The sequence below is a fragment of the Colius striatus genome, chromosome 3, assembly GCF_028858725.1.
Source record: "Colius striatus isolate bColStr4 chromosome 3, bColStr4.1.hap1, whole genome shotgun sequence".
NCBI classification, from domain to species: Eukaryota; Metazoa; Chordata; class Aves; order Coliiformes; family Coliidae; genus Colius; species Colius striatus.
Window position 1 is genome coordinate 64,930,710 of NC_084761.1, and position 13,904 is coordinate 64,944,613.

Below are 13,904 nucleotides of genomic sequence, written 5' to 3' on the forward strand. Positions count from 1 at the left end.
GCTAGGGTTCATGAAATCAGCAGCATCCACTACCCAGTAAATTTGTTTTCTCTCTTTCCTATGGTTGTTTCTAACAGTGTTAGGTATCACTTTTTCCATACCACCAGGTTTACAAGGTCATGCGCCCTTCTGGTTTTGTACCCAAGAGACTTTTAGGAGCTTCTATACACTCTTGATGACAGTAATTATAATGCAGCATCACAGTGGTTACAAAAAAGCGTGCAATTCATTCAAAGCTGTAAGAAGGCTAAAAATATAACCTAAGTACATTCCTTACACACCTTTTTTTAATATAATGTAAATGGAATGTAATTTACAGCAATGTCATCTCAGCCGGAATGGCTCACAAAGAACCTTTAGGAAAGCATTCATTTTAAGCTTGTCTAAATATTTTACAGGTGCAAATGTATTGAAGTATAAAGTTAGCAGTACTGTGAAGATGAAAGTTGCAAGATTGTCACTAAAGACAGATGTAAAAGTGTGTTCAAATTGGTGGGGCTTTGTCTAGGGCATGTTATTAAATTGCACTCCTAGCCCAAAGGAATAAAGTGAAGATGCTGACTTTTCCCCCGAATCAGTCATAATTTCTGTTTAAAATGAGATTAAAATAGTCTCATATTTATAGGAAAAAAAAATATTTGCTGTAATGTTTGAATAAGGTAGAGTTTAAATCTCTTATCTAATAAGCTAGTTCCATGACTGAACTGTTACAGAAAGAGAATAAAATAACCTCATGTTCAGAAAATAACCTCTGAAGTCCTTTTGCCTTCTACAGAAAAGTAATTTTTAAATTGCAAAAGGGGAGGTTCAAATAACAGTGAGGTAAACTTGAAAATTGCTGTTGGCTTCAGGGGAACTCGGATGTCATCTAGAATACTAAGAATTGTTCCCCAGGTTGAAAAGTCATAGAATCTTATTAAAATGTGAAAGAAAAACAATCAAATCTCCCTCTAGCTCTATGGATACACACCTGAATTGATTTAGACATATCTAATTCAGGGTACAATGTGTAAATCCTAGCTAAAATTGCTGGGATTACTCATTCAGACAAGAGCTGTTCCTGTGCGTAAGCACTGCAGGATGGAACTGTGATTGCAGGTAGCTTTATTTTTTTATCTTCCTTTCCACTTCTGAGAATTAATACTCTAATAAGAAAATAATCTCTGTATACACAGGACTAACAAAATTATATGCTCTGCTTCAGGTTAATTTAAAAATTTGATTTCCCTAAGTAGTTTTGACATTGGCCCAGGCAGTTTCCTGAATGCATTTGCAGTAGAAGGCCTCTACGCTCTCTGTCTGGTTTCTTGTGTGGATATTTAGTAAAGATCCCAGAATAGATCTTGAACTCAGTCCAAAGCTGTGTATTTTCTAAAATACAGCATGCGCTGGGAGATGGATGGATCTTGTTTTTATTTCTCCTACCAGATGAGAATAAAATAACTTTATGGGAAACCTTCTGGCACATCAGGCCTTACCCAAAGGCTTTCAGACTCTGCAAAAACCTCTCTGTCAGTCTTAAATATTAGATGTATCGAAAGAGCCTTGGTCCCCAGGCCCTATGGTGAAGCATTTGGGATGTTTTGTCACATAGGAATGGACTACCATTGCTATAGTATCTTCACTGTTACGATATAAGGATTCTCACCTTTGATCACTTTAGTGACAGTACTTGATAATCAATTTTAGACTCTCAGGGAATGGTCTGAGCTGGCATTTAAAAGGTCTTTGTGCCGTTTAGTATCCACTAGAATAAGTGTGTAATAAAATCATGTTTAAGTTACTGTAAAGACTTTAGGTTAAGAGGCAGTGTCTCTTTTGGTCAGGGACTCAAATGGGAGCCAAAATTGCTTCAAAACTCTCTGGGATTTTAAGAGGAAATACAGTGCTATGCAAATTTCTAACAGGTCAAGGTATGTCTATGTGGAGACAAATATTAGAGAAATTTAGCTTCATTTTACAGAAGTAACTTTTTAAATAAGTTTTACAGGCTGAATAATTCAGAAGGACTCCAATAGCTGTTGTTTGAACGATAATATTCAGGTCTGTTTTGCATATGAAGACTGTCACTATGCCGGCAATCTGAGAAGTGCTGCCCAGAAGTCTCCATACCTGTAAACACTTATCCAGTTCTTAACTTTCCTTAAGGGGATATCTCCGCTTGAGTAAATGCTTGTAAATGCACTTCTGCAGCCTGGCTTCCTTAAGCAAAGCATTGACCTTTACTCCTGCTCTGAGGGGATGAAGGCTTCCTGCTTTGCTGGTGGCCAGTAGGTGCTATGACCCTGCATATTCAGAGGAGCTGTAATTGCACCACACTTGTGGCCAAGTGACTGCATCCCGAGCAGAGCTGAAACATGGCAGAGTTTTTGCTATACGAGGAGTTTACTCTCAAAATCTTCCATAGGCAGTTATAAAACATCAGGGAAGCAGAAGGAGTGTAGTCATGGAGGTAGCCGGCCTGAGGTTTGCAGAATCGCTGTTTCATTGTTTCAATCTCTATCACCTCTTTCCTTCCAAAACTCAGTTCTTTGTGGCCTCCGTCGGCTGATCCTGAGGTGTGCATACAAGCACTCACTCAGGAGGGAGTGCAGACTTCTGAGATGCCCCAGGTGAAGGCTCTGTCTTGGGCTCTGGCCAGGGCCTCGGTGCTGCAGTCCATCCCGGGCCCCACTGGCCCAAGCCGCGGGCTGCAGCCCCCCAGCTCTGCCAGGCTACCCATGGCAGAGGGTCGCCCAGGAGCAGCCGGCCCGCAGGCTACCCGTGGTAAAGAGTCGCTCCAGGACCCCAGCCGGCGGGGAGCCCCGCAGCAAGGGCCCTCTCCCTCCTCACGTCGTCCGACGGTGTGTTTCCTGCCCCGCCACGGCGCAGCCCCGCGAGGCAGCCCGGGGCACGGAGCGGCCAGGCCCGGCCGTGGGGCGGCGCTCCGTGCGCACATGTCCCCGGCCCGCCCGCCCGGCAGGCACCGCCCTCGCCTCCTCCCTCTCCCGCTGTCGGACACCGAGCGGCGCGGTGGGGCCTCCCTATCTGCTGCCACGGCGCTTGGCTCCCGCTGCCCAGCGGCGGGCAGCGCTGCCGCCTGAGCGGCCGCCAGGAAGCGGCCGGGCCGCCGTGCACCCGCCTGCCGCCGGGCATGAGCTCCGGCTCCCCCGGCGGCCGCAGCGGTGCCAGTGGCGGCGGCGGGTGGCGGCGGAGAAGGCGGAGGAGAGAGGGGGCCCCGAGAGCGGCGACCTTCGCAGGGGGCTGCCGCGGCGGGAGATGCTCTTGCTCCCAGCGGCACCAGGAGCAGCATGTTCCCCGGTGCCGACAGCGCTAGCAGCACGGCCGGGCAGTCCGAAGCGACGGGGGCCGTCGCCCCGGGCCCACCGGCCTCTCACGGCCCCGGCGGCGAGGCCGGTCGCCGCAGCACCCCGGCAGCCGCCGCTGTGGCCGGCAGTGGCGGCGAGGAGGAGGCGGCGGAAGACGAGGAGGACGAGGACCCTGGCGCGTCCCGCTTCGTGTTGGCGGCGGGGCTGGGGCTGCTGGCCGTGTCCGTCGTCCACCTGGGGCAGGAGCGGGCCGAGGCGGGGGGCGGCGGGCCGCCCTGCCTGGCCCTACTGCTGCTTCGCCTCGCCCTCTACGCGGGCTGCGCCGCCGCCGCCGCCGCGCTGGGCACCGTCGTCGTCCTGATGTGCCGCGGCCGCCGCCGCCTGTCGCCGCCAGACTTCGTCGCCGCAGCTCCGCTCCTGCGGGTGGCTGGGGTAAGTAGCAGGAGGCGAGCGGAGCGGAGCGGGGCGGGTGGCGGCCGCAGGGCGCCCTCCCCTTCCCGCCGGCGGGGGAGCGGGGAGGAGGGGGGGACATAGGTGGTGTGGCCCTCGATCCGCCGCGGAGCTCCAGGCCGAGCAGACCCCGGGTCTTCCGGCGGCTGCAAGACCCTGCCTACTTTCTGCCAGTCGTTGGGCTTTGAACGGGAAAAGTTGTGCAGGAGGGTAGCAGCCGGGCAGGAAAACCAAGTCTTTGAGAGAACCCTGCGGATTGTGGGAACGCTCGTATGACAATTTTTGTTGGCTGTGTGTCAAATCCTCTTCTGTTTCTTCAGTTGAAATGTCATTAGTAAAAGAGGGAGACACGCTCAAAGAGCCATTGTAGCATTGCTGAAATGCATGCTCTGAAGTTTGGGCAGCTTTAGATAGCGTTATCATAATGCCTGGAGGAAGTGCCAGCGTGTTCCCAAACCGCTGCGGAGCTCTATGCAAAAGACAAATTTGCATTCTGTATGTCTTCTAAAACGTACTAATTGATGTTCCTGAGCTCTCTGTAGCTTGCTGCTTAGGAATAGTTTTTTGATTTCTTCTGAACAGGACTGGTAACTCAAGATTTTTGGAGACTTGACTACAGGTGCTAATTAAAATAACTCTCCTCCCATCCATGCCTCTGCTCCCCATCAAGTCATCCAGTGCTCCAGAGCTGGTCCTAGACAGGCCTGAAAAACTACTGCTGGAAATGAGGATCAGCCTGCACTCTCTCTGTCTATGGGTCACGGGGTTGTGGTGTTGGACATCACAGCCAGTGACGCTGACTGGGTGCTCTTGGCCCTTCATTCAGCCAGGCAGTGGGGTGTGTTAGTACAATGAAGTGCTGCAGCACTATACCAGCTAAGTGCCATTTGACTTTGATAGTGTAGCACAGGATACCTGAGAGCACTCTAGAAAGAAAAAGCATAATTTGTGCCACGTTGGTGTACAGCTTAGCTGTTCTGGTGACCCAGTTCGTTACGTACATGTACCCTTCTTGTTAGCACCAAGTAAATAATGCTGTCACTTCTGCTTTTTTGGGGCTACAGTCCGTGCAGCTGAATTTGCAGAAAGCAGAGGGTGCTGGCAGGGCAAAGAATGTGTTAGAAATCACTTGCCAATATCGTTGACGATCTTTCTGTCTTGCCAATCAAACCAGCAGATAGCCTGCAGTAGTGGTTTATTCCTTCATTCTTTGACTTAAACAGGGAACGAGCCTGTGTTTGTGAGCAATAAGTTTTTACTGTCCTGCGTTTAATGGAAATAGGCAGGACACTGTTGTTGGTAGAAGGAATTGTTTGACAAGGGGTTGCTGACTTTGACAAGTAATACAACTCACATAAGTGCGTTCAGGATCTATTTGTACTGGTGCATATGTGATAGTTGTTTTATCTTCTGAGTGGACTTTTAAGAATCCTTTGTGCTTTGAAAGCTCAAGATCATACTCAAGTTTTTTGAAGGACGTGAGGAATGAGCAGTGCATATGAGTGTTAGAAGTGGGAAATGGGGAAGCCAAGGAACAAGTGATAAGGAGAAGGTACCTGTCCTGTATGTGCTATATTACATGAGTACAACTAGGGATTGTTCAGTGGGATTTTGTTGTAGGAATGCTGTAGAACAAATGGATATGAAGTGTGTAAGCACTTGACTAGTAAAGGACTGAGTACTTCTGTATTTCACCATTTTACACCAAATGCAAAAAAAGGAAAAGAAAAATACATGAGTAATAAATTCCTCTTGCCTTCAGATTTGCAAGATCAAATATTTCTTTGATAATGCCATAGCTCCAGTGACATTTATGTGTTGGTACACTTACCTGAACATCTGGGTGTGTGGTAATTTACTTTTAGGAGAACATATTGTATACATAGTACAAAAAATTTCATATAAACGTAACTGAAATCTCCCTGCTGCTACAATGAGGGGCAACTTGCAGATTTGTGAAGCAGCCAAACAAGGAAAACTTATTTAATTTGGGAAGCTGAGAGTTGAAGAGAAAAAAAAATGTGCTCTCTCTCCTGTTACGAAAGATGTAATAAATAAGCCCACTGGACAGGAGTGAAGCTAGAACTGTCCAGAGACAAATACAGTCACTTCAGTTACTATACCATATGCACTTTCTTTTTGTGATATATTACTGCCTGTTTCTTTTCAAGATGTTCTCCTTTTGTGTCAAATTGTGTACACTTGCTCTTGCTTTGCATGGTGCAGTATGTGTATTTGAGTTTATTGTAGCTCTATGGTATGTATTTGTTATTTCAGAAGGAAACTGAAACCTGCTATTTAAAAGTCACCGATAAAGTGGTAGTACCTGCTGCAACCTTTTTTTTCATGGGATTGTTATTTACCCTCTCCCCGATTCAGTTAAAGTTGTTCTTTCCTCACTTTCTGTACTATTTTGAAAATTTAACCTGGTTGTATGAGAGGGAGTATCAGGAAAGGAGCAAGGCATTTTACCCTTTCTATTTAGAAGCTGTAACTCCAGGCATCTTTATTTGGGTTTCTCGTGCCTGCCATTTAGGATTTTGTTGATTTTTTTTTTTTCTTTTTTTCTTGACACAAAATGGCTTCAGGGTTGCAGAGCTCCTTGACATACTCTTTCTGAACATAATTTTGCATATGTTCCTAATTGGTACTTCAGCAACATGTAGGTGAAGAAAATCATGGTGTCTATATATGCAGCACATTGCTATTGACTATAATGTTTCTTGTAAAGTTTTCTTTGTACATTTATCTTTGAAAAATTTGTACGTTACTCTTTTTATTGTACAACCTTTTGTATTTACACAACATCATTCAGTTGTTACTCTCTCATTTTTCATGGAGCCTTAGGATCCCATTGTCTTGTCTTTTCTGGGAGCCGGTAGTACGATGACTGTAAAGCTGGAACTTCTTTAGCCTTTTCTCATCTTTCCCTCAAGAACAGGGAAGAACCTTCTGTTGGCCTAAGGATGTTTGATTTATTTTATAACACTTTTAGGAAAGTCTTATGGCTGGCATCTTGCTCTGCATTTGTCATGTGTACATGAACTCAAGGCGGATAGGTTAATTTTTTGTTCTTTGACTTTTAACATTGGGGTTAACAGATGAGGAAACACTAGGTATTCAGTAATAAATATTTACTCTAGTGGGAGTCAGGCTCAGCCCTTGCAAAGTGGGTGAGAGTGCTGCTGATCAAAGGGACTTGGATTGAGTTCTTTATGCTTTACTGAAAAAAGGGAGTTTTTTCTAAGTTCTCAATTCTGCAAGCACTTACAATGTGAGTTTAGCACTGTTGATTTTCATGGACCTGTTCATGTAAGTGAGTAATGTCGATGGGGAATGCTGTATTGCAGGTTTGGAGTTCAGAATATCAAAACATACACCTTTTTTAATTTTCCTTGAACTTATTACTAGAGAAGCTATCTTTCCAAATGTGAAGCTGTGCTTTGTCCTAAATATTGTTTGTGTAAGCCTTTTGGGACCGGAAAGGTGAAAACTCTGCTAGAGTTGGGTATCTTAGCAAGAGCATTTCATACCTGCTGAGAATGGGAGAACAAAATATGCAATCGATTGTGGAGCACAGATGAGGTGCCTGAGGACTGGAGAAAGGCCAGTGTCACTCCAGTCTTCAAAAAGGGCAAGAAGGAGGACCTGGGAAACTACAGGCCAGTGAGCCTCACCTCCATCACTGGTGATGGAAAAGTTCATCCTGGATGTCATCTCAAAACACATGAAGGAAAAGTTGGTTATCAGAGGGAGTCAACATGGATTGACCAAGCGGAAATCCTGTTTGACCAACCTGATAGCCTTCTATGATGGCATGAGTGGCTGGCTAGATGAGAGGAGAGCAGTGGATGTGATCTACCTCGACTTTAGCAAGGCTTTTGAAACTGTCTCCCATAACATCCTCATAGAAAAAGCTCAGACAATGTGGTGTGGATGAGTGGACAGTGAGGTGGATTGAGAGCTGGCTAAATGACAGAGCCTAGAGAGTGGTGATCAACAAAGCGGAGTTGAGTTGAAGGCCTGTGGCTGGTTTCTCCAGGGATCAGTTCTGGAGCTAGTCTTATTCAACATCTTCATCAATGACCTGGATGAGGGGACAGAGTGTACCCTCAGCAAGTTCCTTGATGACACTGAACTGGGAGTACTGGCTGATTCCCCAGAAGGCTGTGCTTCCATTCAGCAGGATCTTTACCGGCTTGAGAGTTGGGCAGAGAGGAACCTCATGAGGTTCAACAAGGACAAGTGTAGAGTCCTGCATCTGGGGAGGAACAAGCCCATGCACCAGTACAGGCTGGGGGTTGACCAACTGGTCAGCAGGTCTGCGGATAGAAACCTGGGAATGCTGGTGGACAATAAATTAACCATGAGCCATCAATATGCCCTCGAGGCCAAGAAGGCCAATGACATTCTACAGTGAATCAAGAAGAATATGGGCAGTTGAGGAAGGTTCTCCCCTCCCCTACTCTGTCCTGGTGAGGCCTCATCTGGAGTCCTGTGTCCAGTTCTGGGCTCCTCAGCTCAAGAGGAACAGGGGTCTTCTAGAGAGAGTCCAGCACAGGGCCACCAAGATGATGAGGGGACTGCAGCATCTTTCTTACGAGGAGAGATTTGCAGGAACTGGGACTGTTCAACCTGGAGGAGACTGAGGGGGGACTTCATTAACACGTGAAAGTATTTGAAAGGTGGATATTAAGAGGTTGGGACAACACTTTCTTCTGTAGTATCCTGTGACAGAAGTAGGGGTAATAGACAAAAGCTGGAACACAAAAAGTTCCATTTGAACTTCAGGAAAAACCTCTTTATTGTAAGGGTGACAAAGCCCTTGTACAGGCTGCCCGAGGGAGGTTGTGAAGTCTGCTTCTCTGGAGGTTTTCAAAACCTACCTGGACGTGTTCTTGAATGATTGGATATAGGTGGACCTGCTTGAGCAATGGAGTTGGACTAGATGATCTCTAAAGGTCCCTTCCAACCCCTACCATTCTGTGATGAAGTGTGCAGTTCGTATCCCCATGATGTGTACTTTCAACAGTCCTTCTGTTTGAGAGCTCTGATTGCAAGGTATATCTGTCTGGGCAGTCTTCTGACTTTCATATAAAGCTTTGTGTTTCTTCCAGAGTTCTTTTTATATTTTTATTGGAAAGAGAAGGCAGGAGAGGAGTACGAGAAATTCATAATATTGGTTTACTTATTAATTTAAGTACTTGCAGGCATTAATAATATTGGTAAATAGTTTCTATTGATGTTGAAATAGTGGAAATCGAACAACACTTCAAGTTGTACATTATGTGACTGTCACGTATTTTTCAGCACTTCTCAGGACCTGCTTTAGGACAAGATTATTTGTGGTGGAGAAGGACAGAAAAATGCAAGACAGCAGAAGGGCATGGTGACACAATTACACTTTTATAAAATGTCTGTCTCAAAGGGAGTTTTCACTTCTAACATATCAATGAACTTGTTTGTGCCAAAGATAAGCCTGTTAGAACATGTGTCAACTTTTAAAATTCAAGCTTACTCCCTACACTGCTGTGAACTTGTGCGTTTGTAGGGCATATGGCTTTGACTCATATGAAGAACCATGTTAACCAAGTTAGTGGGACGGGGAAGGAAAACACTTTTTCCCACGTTTCCAGTGTGAGTTGTTTCTCTGCCAAAAAGCCTGTCAGGACAGAGTTTTCTTTGAAGCATAGTGTTTTGACTCTGATTGAAAGCAAAAACTCGGAATTACAGAGAGTTGCATTATCAACTTCATTTAAATAATGCAGAAAACAAGGATTAGTTTATGAGATTTAAGTACTGCATTTTAAATTCATATTAAATGAATTAACTGTGTCTAGACAATGATCTACCTAGTCTGTCTTGCAGCACCAACAGAAAGGTAATAATTGTGGGATTTTTTTTCAGCAAAAAGGGTATACTGATTCTCTTGTCCTATTAATCATAGTTGCCAATGATTTTGTGTAGTTGTTTGAAACTCAACTCAAAACTCAACTTGTGACATATTTAGTCACTCTGTTTGCTTCTGCTTAGTAGCTCTCTGTTTTCAGAAATATTCTTACTTTCTGGCCGTGACGGAGGCGTGTGTGACCATATTGTATGTTCCTAAAGCCTTATTCCATCCTTGATTGTGGACTTTTTGTAAGTCACAGAGGTCATGAGTAAATATTTTGTTGTTGAATCAAGAAATTGAAAAATCTGGATAATCTGGATCCTGGAAGAGAGCAGTGTTTTTTATCTGAGCCATAGGAGGACAACTAGCGAGTTACTGGAAACGATCTGAGTGGCAACTTAACCTAGGTTGAATATTTGCTATGGTACCCAAGCTGGGTGCTCTGCCTTTTTCAACCAACGTAAAGGAAGTGGAGAGAAAGGACACATGGTTTTACTTTCCTTCAGTGTTGGGCTTTTGCCATGAGGTGAATCTTGCAAAAGTAAGCTTATAGGAGCCCCAGCAGCTTTAAGAAGTGGAAGGTCTGCCAGCTGTGGGCATCAGTTTCAAGCATGGTGCAAAGCAGTTCTTGAGGTAATGAACAGTTTGGAATAGTTATGAGGGAGAGGAGAAACTTCCTTTCAGTCTTCATCTTTACACTTTAGTAAGTGTTAGAAAGCATTTACAGGGTTTTTATTAACCCAAAGGCAAGCATGTTCTATGGTCTGTCTCATTCTCTGGTCCATTAGGGAATACTAAACTCTGATTTTGCAGTGTTTTTATGTTCTGCTGGTCATTGCATTCTTTGCTGGCTCTCTTCTGTCATGCTTGATTTAGATCCTCATGGGCTTGCATTTGAATATTCTGATATATTGCCATTCTTTTAGCTTGTCAGTTATTTTTGGATTGAAAGGAGAGGTTATGTTCACGTTTTGTTTAACTGGACTGAGTCTCTGATACTTCTGTTCTTAGTGCTCTCTCTTATATGGGTAGGTCAGCAATCAGCTTTTGATAATGCAGGTAAGTTTACTACTAGGGAAGTCTTAAGATGAAAATAACAAAAAGGTATTGTAGCATTGCTTGCTGATTTCAGGAGTATTTTAAGAGAATGATGCATAAATTGCAAACGTTCAGTTACAGTTCAGTGGAAGCCTGTTATGCTTTGAGGCCTGCAGTTTGGACATTTCTGCTGCAGTTTGTTGTGGAGTATCTGTTACCCTTAGGGATTTATAAGCTTTTTCAGAATTGAAGTTTTGTTAGGATTATAGGCTTTTTTTACCTGCAGGCGTAACTTTGAAGTGATAACTTTATTCTCACAAGAGACTGATCTCAGGAAATGAGATGTTTTTCAGGCTGTCTCACTTATTTGTCCGTGACTCTTTAGTGGTAAGCAGACATAGTTTTTCCACACAACCTTTTATCCGTTGTGTATATTTAGAGTTATCTTGTTGTGAAATCCTGTTTCCTTCTATTATATCTTGTGTTGTCTTCAGCAGTGTATTGTATTGTGCTTGACATCTCATTTTCTCAACATAGTGTTAGACTGACATTTCATACTTTGCTATGAAAACTGCTATTTTTACCTTTGTAGGGACTGCTTCACACTTGAAAAATTTAATGACTGACAAAATAGCTAGTTCATCTCTCCTTGTAACTGAGCTGAGTCAATAAGAAAGTTGGGGAGTTAGCTCATTGAGATCTTGCTGTCCAAGTCTCTTTAAGACGGAGGTGTCTTAAAGTTTTAATTGAAATCTCTGTAATAAGGTCAAGAGTGAAAGGATCTTGCATTCAAGATATGGTTTGAAATTGAAAATACTGTACATGTGTATCAGAAACAATCTGAAAATAAAATATGATCAAGTTCTTTCTTACTGCAAGGTATTGTTCCTTATGTTCTGTAAAGGGGAGCAGCAACATGTACCCAAGGAAGAGGATGTTATGTAGAATACTACATCCTTTCTCAAGCTGCCACTTTAAGTGATGAGAAAAAAAATAAAATACTGTATGTTCTTGAGGGGAACAAATCCACATTATGCCCATGGAAGGCTTATATGAGTAATCTTTTTTTTTTTTTTTTTTCTCCTGTTTCACAGTGGGAGAGAACAAGAGAACGTTAATAAAATTAATGATGACTTGTTCTACCTGTTTTGTGATGCTCTGTTAAAGACAGAACACCCTACTTTTGTATGGTGAGAAGTCATGTGGTATAGAGGGTATACCTACTGACAACACAGGAAGTTCTCTCTGTCAAGCTGAGATTCTGCAGCTGAAGCTTTGAGTCTGTGCAGGTTTTTCTGGCTTGCCAGCAATTCGGTTTTCATAGCACTTGCCTATTTTGGCCTTGAAGTATAGGCCATAAGTTCTTCTTGTCTGTTTTTAACAGAAGAGGAGGGTGTCTGTTCGATAGACTGGAGTTGTGCATATACCCTGACATGCATGTACGTAAGCCTTTATTTTGATGGTAGTATTAAAGATCCCAACAGAGAATAATGCTGTATTTCTTGCTGAGCAGAAATTTGAACGCTAACTTTCATAGCTGTACTGATGGAAATGAATGTATTGCCTGAAAAAAAGTTTCATTTACATATTCTTATCTGTCTAGTATTACATGAAGTCTCAAGCGAAGAAAATTCTACCCTGATTGTAAAGTTCTTATACTGACGAAGCAGTGGCACAGGCTGCCCAGAGGGGTTGTGGAGTCTCCTTCCTTGAAGGTCTTCAAGACCCGCCTGGTCATGTTCCTATGCGACCTGATCTAGGTGAACCTGCTTCTGCAGGGGGGTTGGACTAGATGATCTCTAAAGGTCCCTTCCAATCCCTACCATTCTATGATTCTATGCTACAGGGGTTTTTTTTCAGTTTTGAAGATGGTACATTTAAGACAGGAGATCCCCATACTTGCACTAACATAGTAGCTTCTGTGTTTATTATAAGATATGCTGATATTATAAAATTGTTATTGAGATAATGATGCTTAGCATAATAGGATTAACATGCCTTAAATATGTTATGATATCCTTTAATATATGTAGATTAATGCTTAATATGGCACATACGCACTTGCTTTGTAATCTTAAATAAAACTGTAGGTATTAATTAAAAATATTAATTCTTGTGAATAGAAAATTTATGTTTGTATCATAAATAATATTTACTACCACAAGAAAACAACTATCCAGACGACTTAAAGCTGAATTTATGGAGAGTTCAGTGAAGTATTATGTGAAGCTGTGACTCACTGTCATCCAGGTCTAGTCCACTGTAAATGTATGTTTTACAAAGAAAAGAAGAAAGTTAATAGGTTAGCAGTGGGTGGAATGAGTAGCTATAGGTAACTGGATGGTTCTGGTATATATTAATTATATGCAGTTTTTGCATTTTAGATGAATGATTAAGCCAAGTGTCTCATGCCCAGTGCCTATTTGTATTGTGAGATCTGTCCTGAGCTCTGTTCCAGTTTTGCTGTAATTGAGTTAATATAATAGAAATAATTGTTAATTTTCCTCCGCTTCTACCTTTAATTCCAAGGCAGAGTAAGTCTGTGGGTGGTGTACGGGTAGCATGTGCCTGGCTTCTGGTGTGATGTTTTAAGGATTGCATTTGGTGACTGAGTGTTGCTTATGGATTTTTTGAAAGTGGAACATAGTCCTGTGTTCTCTGCGCTTTGTTGTTTATTCAGTGTAGTTGTCAAAACACCTTCTTAATTCTTTATTATTTAATATGCATTATTTCTTTCAAAATGAATTTTAAATTACTTAAGTTCTTTAAACCAGTAGATGACATTAATTCAGTTTTTGCAGCTGTGGGAGTTTAAACCTAAGGAAAAATTTCAGGCTTAATGCCAGCCTTTGGGGTTTTTTTTTCCCTGAGCTTTTTAGACTGTTGTTTGTGTCTTAAATCATTTTTCAAAAGTATCAAACAAAAAGTATTACTCAGAAGTCGCCAGGAAATAGGCATCCTTTTGAATTTTTTTTTTTTTTCAGCATGTAAACAATGTCAAAATTGGGGAAAACTTGAACTGTTCCAGGAAACAGGCCTCCCTGGTTGTTAGCAACCTCATTCTTTGCATGTGCTTTCTAAACTTGCTCCACCCCTACTCTTTCAAGTTATTTTGACAAGTTTCAGTTTGGTTTCCCCATTCTTCAATAATAAACACTAAGTGGTGAAGCATTTTTTGGGGTTGTGGTAGTATATCTCATGATTAATGGAAACTT

General features: G+C 43.0%; 1 protein-coding gene across 1 annotated transcript in view; it reads left to right on the forward strand.

Moving 5' to 3' along the window:
* The first annotated feature begins 2,998 nt into the window (after positions 1-2,998).
* Positions 2,999-13,904, forward strand: part of SNX25 (sorting nexin 25) — a 91,204-nt gene continuing 80,298 nt past the window's right edge. Inside the window, exon 1 of the mRNA XM_061994339.1 lies at positions 2,999-3,740. Coding sequence (XP_061850323.1) covers positions 3,291-3,740 — 450 coding nt within the window. The 5' untranslated portion in view covers positions 2,999-3,290. The remainder of the gene's footprint in view (positions 3,741-13,904) is intronic.